The 9,379-nt window shown below is 32.6% G+C and overlaps 2 protein-coding genes across 2 annotated transcripts; one reads left to right on the top strand and one right to left on the bottom strand.

Annotated features, from left to right (window-relative positions):
- The first annotated feature begins 666 nt into the window (after positions 1–666).
- On the top strand, positions 667–2,001 carry LOC107007648 (xyloglucan endotransglucosylase/hydrolase protein 22-like). Its single transcript, XM_015206341.2, has 3 exons — positions 667–1,015; positions 1,121–1,314; positions 1,411–2,001. The coding sequence occupies exons 1-3, from the start codon at positions 755–757 to the stop codon at positions 1,823–1,825; spliced, it is 870 nt and encodes a 289-aa protein (XP_015061827.1). The 5' UTR covers positions 667–754; the 3' UTR covers positions 1,826–2,001.
- Positions 2,002–2,105: 104 nt separating this feature from the next.
- LOC107007646 (uncharacterized protein At4g26450-like) lies at positions 2,106–6,084 on the bottom strand. The gene is made up of 4 exons (XM_015206340.2): positions 3,682–6,084; positions 3,297–3,486; positions 3,073–3,127; positions 2,106–2,440 (listed from the first exon to the last, which is right to left on the bottom strand). Exons 1-4 carry the CDS (start codon positions 5,574–5,576, stop codon positions 2,388–2,390), a joined length of 2,193 nt encoding a protein of 730 aa, XP_015061826.1. The 5' UTR covers positions 5,577–6,084; the 3' UTR covers positions 2,106–2,387.
- Positions 6,085–9,379: the final 3,295 nt, after the last annotated feature.

The raw sequence follows: 9,379 nt of genomic DNA, 5'->3' as shown, positions 1-9,379 counted from the left end.
TGTAGTTTTCTACAGAACTAATGGCGTTCGTACAACAAATTTTCTCTAGCTTCTTATTTAGAAGATTTTTTGTCCCTTTTCTGAATTATGAGGATCCCTATTTATAGTTTTAGAATAGAAGAGTTGCGATTGTAACAGGATTCCCTTCGGCCAATCAGATTTAAGTGACGTGACATATGAGCTTTATTGAGCGGGCTTGTCATCTTTGACACATGTCATGATTCTATTGGCTTCTTATTTGACTTGACATGCCACATAATTTGCCTGCGTGGCACCAAGATGGTCTCTAGAATGAGATGAAATTGGGCTCATCTATTGAGCCCAAATAAATTAATTTTGACTTTCATTAAATCCATATTTATTGGACTTAAATAATTAGCATATTTATGAACTTAATAGAATCTACTCATTTTATAAATTTATATTTAATAAATTTTAAATGATTACACCATTTTTTTAAACATACTCAACCAAAGCGTGTTATTAGTTAAAATAAATATCAATGTTTTCCTTTTTGGGTAATTAGTGTCCCCACTCCCCATACTTCCTCCTCCAAATCTCCAAACAAACGCGTTACATTTCAATCCTTTCAATTCACAGCTATTTGCTTCATTTAATTTAATAATTCCCCTCCTTCCTCTTCCCTTCTATCAAACTCTCCTCTCTCTCATATATATATATCCTCATTTATGTCCCAATTTCAAACATACATTCCCAAAAACAACTAACTACATATTCCTTAAGATTTCCTATAATGTTGCTGCAGCAGCTATCTGTTCTTGCTCTACTTCTCTTGCTATGTCCTGTTTGGGCTGAAAATTTCTACCAAGATGCAACGGTTACCTTTGGTGATCAGCGCGCTCAGATACAAGATGGTGGGCGCCTTCTCGCCTTGTCCCTTGACAAAATTTCAGGTTCAGGATTTCAGTCTAAGAACGAATATTTATTCGGAAGGTTCGATATGCAGCTCAAACTAGTACCTGGAAATTCTGCTGGCACTGTCACTACCTTCTATGTAAGTTAACACCGTTTTCTCCTCTTACTCTGTATATATAACTACTTAACAAACAAAAGAAAAACACATGTTCACTCACTGAAGTGTTTTTTGTGCAATATGCAGTTATCTTCTCAAGGAGCAGGGCACGACGAAATTGATTTTGAGTTTCTGGGAAATTCATCAGGCCAACCGTACACGGTTCATACTAATGTCTACTCTCAAGGAAAAGGCAACAAAGAGCAACAGTTTCGCCTATGGTTTGATCCCACCTCATCGTTCCACACCTACTCTATTGTTTGGAACTCTCAACGCATCATGTATGTTACTAATTGAACTTTAATTGAAGTCTAAAAACAACTTACTTGGTGTTTATGTCTGACATTTGGGGGATTTTTCTTTTTCTAACTGCCCAGATTTTTGGTGGATAATATCCCAATAAGAGTATTCAACAACCACGAAAAGCTTGGTGTTGCATTCCCAAAGAACCAAGCAATGAGAGTTTATGCCAGTTTATGGAATGCTGATGACTGGGCAACACAAGGAGGGCGAGTGAAGACGGATTGGTCAATGGCTCCGTTTACAGCTTCTTACAGGAATTTCAACACAAATGCTTGTGTTTGGTCAGCTGCATCGCCTACTTCGTCCTGTGGAGGCTCTAAGACTAATTCAGTAAACAATGATCAGGCATGGCAAACTCAAGAACTGAACGGTAATGACAGAAATAGGCTTCGATGGGTTCAGCAGAAATACATGATCTACAATTACTGTGCTGATGCTAAAAGGTTCTCTCAAGGCCTTTCTCCTGAATGCAAACATTCAAGGTTCTAAAGGATCAAATCTATGAATGTTGTCTGTAATATTATCTTGGTTTTCTTTTCTATTCTTTAATTTGTTCTGGGATATCAGGGGAAAAAAACATTGTGTAATTATTTGAGCAAGCAATATATTCTTTATTCTTTTTGTAATCGTGAAATAGAAATAACGATGAATCGTTTTCCTGCCAAGCCAGTCCATCTTTGTGACCATTGTTGCCTTTAAGTGATCTCGTTCCCTAGGCACTCTCTGATGTCACATATTACTTACAAGCAATTATACAGACAACAGAGACTCAGAGAACTGCTAAACTTTTATTCAAGAGAGGACAAATTATGACAGAAAAAACGAGTGAAACAGAAATGGAGTAAAGAAAATACATTTGACTACCTCCCTTCAAGAGACGAGGAAGGGGGTGCGCGAACAGTACTTTCATCAGCTGGAAGTGAGGATCTTACACAAGTCATGAAATATACACGAAGTTACTGTAGCATAAAGCTAATCTTTGACAGCTAAATTTAGCCATACAGATGATTATTGTATATTATATTTCATGAAAACCTGGAAAGGTTGTAGCTTAAAATGGCTTGCCGAATTCTTGTGTCTGCTGCTCCCAGGTCGTCAGAAAGCCTACACAAATATATTAAGCATACACTTAGAGAACAAAGACACTTATAGCATCTGAGATTTATCTACAAAACAGAGAAGCACGCATACATGTGCACAAATATACAGGGACGTCGAACATATTATTGCACATGCCTATGACTGTGGAGCAGAATATCAATGAGCTGACCAAGCCAAACTACACGTTATTCAGCGAAACACATCCTCATTTCGAAAACCTAAGGTCACTCTCATCACCATGGATTTCCTTATCGCTTACCTGTCCTATAATCATCAATCAGTTCCCCCCTCTTTTTTTTGGACTATTTTTTTGTACAAAATTTATGATACTGTTCAGAGAATGTAGAGCTTCTGACAGTAAGACATTTAATTGGCAATGGGACACATCTTATGGACCATCACACCAAAGAAAAAGGATTTATAATATGTGTAGAACAATTAGAGACCAAATGAATAGCATAACATTAATGTGCACAGTAATCAGAACAAGAAATTGGTGAAACCATTAGTGAATGCATAATATAGGATGGATCATGGAGCAATCATGTTTCCATACATGCACAGGATTTTCCTCCAAAAAAAACCTCAATTAGTAATATCGAATTCAAGTGCATGAGAAAAGATCTTTAGCATACTTATCGGTATTTCTCCCAAAGACATATATATTGAATCATCATCTCCAAGCACTCCCTGAAGAAAAAAAATAATAGTATTCAATGGTGAAAAACATTCATCAAGAGTTATGTCGTTCTCAGCTGCAAGTGAAAGCAGAGAAAACAACAATAGTAAAAGTAACATATTGAACCAATTCAATAAATAACAGCCAAAAGACAAATTATGAAAATTATGGCACTAGTACCTCTCCATTATGCAGGCCCATATCATTGTGAAAAGAATTCATATTTTCTGGTACAGAAGAACAGCTTGGTATATCATTCCCAAGCAATTCTGATATCATCAGTCCATAACCATCCTGAACATCAGTAGTATCGTCGGTACCATGGGGGTTATTAGAAAAACCATCTGATCCAGTAAATTCAACTTCAGACCTGTGTATGACATCCCAAAATTAGAGGAGAATCTAGGCAAGCAATATGATTCACCTAGAACATGTTTATGGAAAACTAAAGAAAACAGTCATATCAATGATGAACCATGGACCAGTGTTTTACCAACTTAGACTGAAACAACGAAAGATGCAAAGACATATTAAAAAGACAAATATATTAATGTTATAACCTTACCTTGTCTCTGGATTATTCAAAGCCTTGTCTTCTTGTTCAGAATCATTATCCAAATCAATCACCTCAATGTCAATATGATCAAAGGCAGATTTAGCATATTGACTAGCTGTATTGCAGTTACTGCTCATGGTCAGATCAATATCAACTGGTGCTTCTTCTTTTACACTTCCAGTTATCCCTGGGAAGATATTAACAGGATCAGCATTTTGAGTCTCATTCACAACAGAAGCTTCCAAAAGATTGAGGTCACAAGTTTTCAAGGAGCCTGGAAAAAGTTGTTTTCCTGTAAAGTCAGTGCCTGACTCCACATCACTCTTGGTAACCAGAGGAATGTCAACCAACTTCTTCTCATCTAATGACAATAGCACTCCCTCGCCATGCGAAGTCCCTGGTTCCTGTGAATTCGACCAGTCTTCCATGGAATTAGAATGGTACAGAATAGCATCTGACAGAGAACACATAGATGAAACCAATTCTCTAGGTTTCTTACTTCTCCCTATACAATCATCATTATGCTCTAATGGTCGTTTCTCTCCTCTTTCCAAGTTAATAGAATTGCAACTTTCAAATCCACGTAAATCCCCAATTGTTTCGTCCTCCTTTATTACCATGCTGTCTCCAAGAGACGAGGAATCCGTCTCATTTACTTGCTTAATGACTTGAGAAGAACGTGATTCTTCCTCCAAATCAAGAGGTTCCGACTTGCCAGAATCAAGGTTTCTTGCATCATGACTATGAGGAGATGAAATTACACCTGCCGAAACATCCACATGGTTCAGTTCTGAATGCATTTGAGTATCCTTAGGAAGCTCCATCTCACGGGCGTTCTCATCTTTGATGACTGCATTATCAAAAACCTTCAGAACTCTATTTGCCAATGAAGAGCGGGTTTTCTTGGGAACATGCTCAAACCTCCAGACACTAAGTAAATTATTACTACTCTTGGTCATCTGTGTGTGTTCTTCAGTACTCTTGCTCGTATGCGTATGTTCTTCAGTACACGGTTTAACTTCTATGTCCTCCTTGGCAGATTTTGTCTCCAAATCACAATTATCGTTGGAAACAGCAACCTGATCAACTTCTATTTTTGAGGTTTCCATTTCAATACACTTCTCAGTATGTTGTCGTTCATCCTCTGATGGAAGATTAATTTCAGTTCTAATAGGACTTGCCTTTTTACCTGCATCATCCCCTGCCTTATTTTGGCCTGCAGACTCTGAATCAATCAATGAGTCCCCTGAACTCTCAATCACAAGATCTATTTTCCTGGGAGGGGAATTTTGCAACACCGCATCACTATTCTTAGCTACTTTCTGTTCAGCTCTATTCCCTGAAAAAGCATTATCTTGAGCATCCACATCAGGAGAGTTTCTGACTCTATTCCACGACCCGACTCTTCCTAATTCTCGATCGAACTCAGAGCCATAATTTCTAGCAGTTTCATTTCTTCTACTTTCTCTCACAAAACTTCTTGAACTCATTGAATTATATTCCTCCGGAAACCTTTTCCTACCATGACCTACATCACCTGTAGCACTCCCCAAACGAGGAATAGCTGATATTCGACCTTCAACAGGGACCCCCATAAAATCAGCCTCCTGTGACCTAAACCCTTGAAACTCTCCAACCGAATTCTTTAAGCTACCATTTTGATATTTCCCAGCTAGAGCACTTGGATGCAACACTCCCTTGGATACAAGGTACTCAGCCGCTAGCCGTCCAGCTTCCATGAAAATTTCATTTCCATGAGGCAATCCAAACTGCTTTGACTGACCACGCCCCCGACTATAGTTTCTGTACTCACCACGACCTCTCGCAAATCGCTCAGGTGAAGCTCCTACACCCATTGAACTAGACCTATTCCCATTTACCGGACCACGATATCTGGCATGCATGTTTCAATAAGCTAAATAGTATCTAATGATCAATCCAAACCTCACTTCCCCTGAATAATAACAATCCAAACTATTCACACAAATATTTCAAACACTAATTTTATTATTAATTTTCTTTTCCTTATTACAGTTTCCTTCATAAACCCTAAAGCGATGAGTCTCTAAAATCCATGGCAATTGAAATAGCTTCGAAAATTTGTTACCTTGTTCCAAAACTGATGATTTATTAGGGTTTCAGATCCATTTCACATCATCATCAAATTCTACCATTTCTTCGTCATCTTCATCAAAATTAGGTTTTTTTTTCGGTTCAATTTTTATAATTTGCATATAATTTGGAGAAATATAACTATTTTTGTCCTGGAATTCATCAAGCTCTCAAAATCCATACAGGTAAAATAAAAATTAAAAAAAAAAATTGTTCATCAGGGAATGAAAAATATAGTGGAAAATTGCGGGTTGTTCAATGTTTTATTTTATTTTTTCAGTATTGCCAAAAGTGTGAAACCTACAACAAAAGATTAAATTAATTACTTACTTTAATTAAATTGAAAAAAAAGGGGAAAGAAAGTCAAGTGCGTGATCCACCAACCTTTTTTTTTTTTTTTTCTAATTAAACGAATTAGGATATATTCATACCTTTCTCATCTTATCAATAAAAATTAATTATTCAGCTCATGTCTTAATCACTTTCGGATTCGAATTTTAAGTATAAATTCTTTTTGATAAATAGGGTTTTCTTATGAATAAGGTTTACGAGGTGTAAATACAGAATATTAGGCTTTAATGTCGTATTGAATATCGGATCGGATGAGAATTTTTTAATCCGTTTAACAAAAAAATCTACTTTTCTTTGTTAATTTTTTTTATGTGACGTGTTTTAATATGATAAAATTAAATGATATTTTGATATATTTTAAATTTAAAAGCATAACATTTAATTCTTACTTTCTTAAACTCTATGGTAAATCAAAATAGAATTGAGGCATGATACAATGTGTCCTTTAATTCGATTTCATTTCATATTTATGCTTTTTAACTTTGGTCTGAACAATGAGAGACTTAAACTTATATAAAGTTAAACAAATAGACACATGAGTCTTACGTGACATAATATACGTAGAACATCACATAAGATTCAAATTTATATGTAAGATGTCATGTAAGACGTATATTTATTTGTTTAATTTTATACAAATTTAAATATTTATTTATATATATCCAAAATTAGATGACGTAAATATGAATTAAAACCAAGTTAAATGATATATGCCTAGAACTAAAACGGAGAGAGTGCTAGTTTTAGTTTGTGTCACGTGTATGACGCAACAAACAATAAAAATAGAGAAAATTATACTACCTTTCTTTTCTTTTAATTGTTACATTATGTTTTTTAAAAGTCAATTTGACTAATTTTTAAAATTAATTTAGATTATCTTAATTTGATATTTTAAATAAAAAATTAGATACTCAAAAACTTTTCGAAAAGTACTATAAATTACAAATTTTTCATATTAATATAATAAAAACTATATCGTAAAATATTAATTAATAGTTTAATTCTTAAAACGTAATCATTACTATTAAAAATAAACAAAGAAAATATGTTATACGAGGAAACAATGCTACCAAATTGGGTCGATGTTTCATTTTCTTACCTAATTTAATTTCAATTTCTATGTAAATAAGATTTATTTTGTTTTCATTAGTTAGCGCACAGAATATTTTTACGTTATTTTTCATTTTGTTTTTGTTTTTGAATTTTCTTTTTGTCACATGATACAGTTTTGTCCGTCATAAAGTCTTACTTTCTTCGAATATTAAAATTTTTATTCTACGTTATGTTTTTCTTTTCTTCTAAGTATATTTATCATTTTAATCATATTTTCTCCTTATTTTTTCACTATAGCAATTTTTTTTATTTTTGTTCGAATTTTTGGTTTAGATTTTTTGTATATTTTATTTTTGATTTTATATTGTATTTGCATCTTAGTTTTGATTTTTTTTTTTTGGAAAATGCTCAAGTATTTTCTAGCTATGATCGAAATACCACAGACACACCGTAACTAAACTAGAGTTCTATTACCTTCTAAACTTTTTTTTAGTTATACACCTTTTATCTTACATGATATTCTCCGTGACTTCACACAATTGAAGCGCGTAGGAGATATTTGAATGCTACATAAGCCAAAAAATTGAACAAAATTATTTAAAAAATAAGTTCAGAGGAAATAGAACCTTAATTTAGTTAAAATATGTCTATGTGATTTTGGTCATATTTTAGGGGTACTCGTACATTTTATTTTCCATAGTTACAACCTTTTGTGATATTGTTTACATGTCTTTTAATATTGTTTTTTAAGCATACATTTTTGTTGCGGATTTTAGGTTGAATTTAGTTTTTGATTTTGGGTATGATATAATCTTATCTGCTTTGACTATTTCTTTAGATATTTTATTACACTAGTTTCCGCGCACGCGCTTTGCGCGTGTAATCCATGAGTGTATTATTTCTTAAAAGATAATACTATTAAATAATAAAATATGTTTAATTGAGATTTTTTACTTTGTTTTACTACTAATTGTGACACTCCAATTTTCTGACCTCCAAGTGAATGCATCGAGATAATAATATGAGAAATTAATAAAATAAACTTTGTTTGTAATTCAAAAAATAAGTTTGCAAAGCTAAAAGGAAAAATAACAACTATCTAAATTAAATTTCTTGATAGTTCCGTTTTATTGGTAGAATAATGCTAGATAGTGTAAGATTAACTTTGAGTGAAGGAAAACAAAACCTTTTAACTTTTTTAATGAATGTGTTTTAAGTATTGTATTAAATTTTTATCCACAAACACTTTAAACTAATTAGTTAACTATAAATATTTAAAACTAAGATGTAAAAAGTTTTATCATTTATATTTTAAAAATCAGGATATTTATGAATAACTACTATTTTTATATAAAATTTAATTCTGTCATACATAACTTATCCACCATTAATCTAATATTATATGTTTCACCTTTTTTTCCATAAAAAGAAAAGAAAAGAGTAAACATCCTATTTTATCACATTCATTCTTAAAGATGAAAATTAATGTATATGTAAAAATTATAAGTACGGAGAAAAGAAAAAAAAAAGTTACACATGAGCAAGATAATTAGGCATTTCATTTTGTTTGTCTCTATAGTGAAACTGAACATTTGAGCATACAAAATACAAATATGAATTTAGAGCAACTTGCTAATAAAACAAGAATTTAACTATATGAAGAGAGACAAAAAAGTCTTATTATAATTCTTACTACAAATAAGTATAAAACTAACACATCAAGCTCCGATGCTTCAGTAATTGAATTCTCATCTATTCTCGTAACTGCATAAGGGAATCTCACAACTTTCACCTCAAATTGTGACATTATTTCACATGTTTAGAATTCCTACATACAAGAATTGTAGGAGTAGTAAATAAAAGTTCTTCTTGAAAAAGTTAAATTTATAGAACAAAATTATGGAAACATGAAAAGCCACATGAATTATTGTTAAAATAAATATAAAAAAGATAGAGATGAAATTTAATTTTAAAGATACATGAATCTACTTTAATTTCTTGATAATTACTCATTTTTATTTTTATTTACATTTATGTTAGAAATTTGAAAGGTCAAGATTATGTAATGAGAAGATTATATATATATAAATTATATAAGTTTTAATTTATTAGAGGGATAAAATTGTAATTCAACTTTTAAGTTTGAGCTTCATGCTTATAATAATACTAGTTTCTGAGGACGTGCTTCGCA

This window comes from Solanum pennellii, chromosome 12 (assembly GCF_001406875.1).
Source record: "Solanum pennellii chromosome 12, SPENNV200".
Classification (NCBI taxonomy): Eukaryota; Viridiplantae; Streptophyta; class Magnoliopsida; order Solanales; family Solanaceae; genus Solanum; species Solanum pennellii.
The sequence above is the reverse complement of the archived record's forward strand: the minus strand, read 5'-3'. Positions and strand labels throughout refer to the sequence as shown.

What these genes read in the sequence shown, in the direction of transcription:
- LOC107007646 (XM_015206340.2), bottom strand. Translation starts at nt 5,576, where the DNA reads ATGCATGCCAGATATCGTGGTCCGGTAAATGGGAATAGGTCTAGTTCA. An exon ending in TTGAATAATCCAGAGACAAG is followed by an intron (nt 3,487 to 3,681) that starts GTAAGGTTATAA and finishes TGTCATACACAG; the next exon opens with GTCTGAAGTTGAATTTACTG. An exon ending in TGGGCCTGCATAATGGAGAG is followed by an intron (nt 3,128 to 3,296) that starts GTACTAGTGCCA and finishes TTTTTTCTTCAG; the next exon opens with GGAGTGCTTGGAGATGATGA.
- LOC107007648 (XM_015206341.2), top strand. Translation starts at nt 755, where the DNA reads ATGTTGCTGCAGCAGCTATCTGTTCTTGCTCTACTTCTCTTGCTATGT. An exon ending in GCACTGTCACTACCTTCTAT is followed by an intron (nt 1,016 to 1,120) that starts GTAAGTTAACAC and finishes TGCAATATGCAG; the next exon opens with TTATCTTCTCAAGGAGCAGG. An exon ending in TGGAACTCTCAACGCATCAT is followed by an intron (nt 1,315 to 1,410) that starts GTATGTTACTAA and finishes CTAACTGCCCAG; the next exon opens with ATTTTTGGTGGATAATATCC.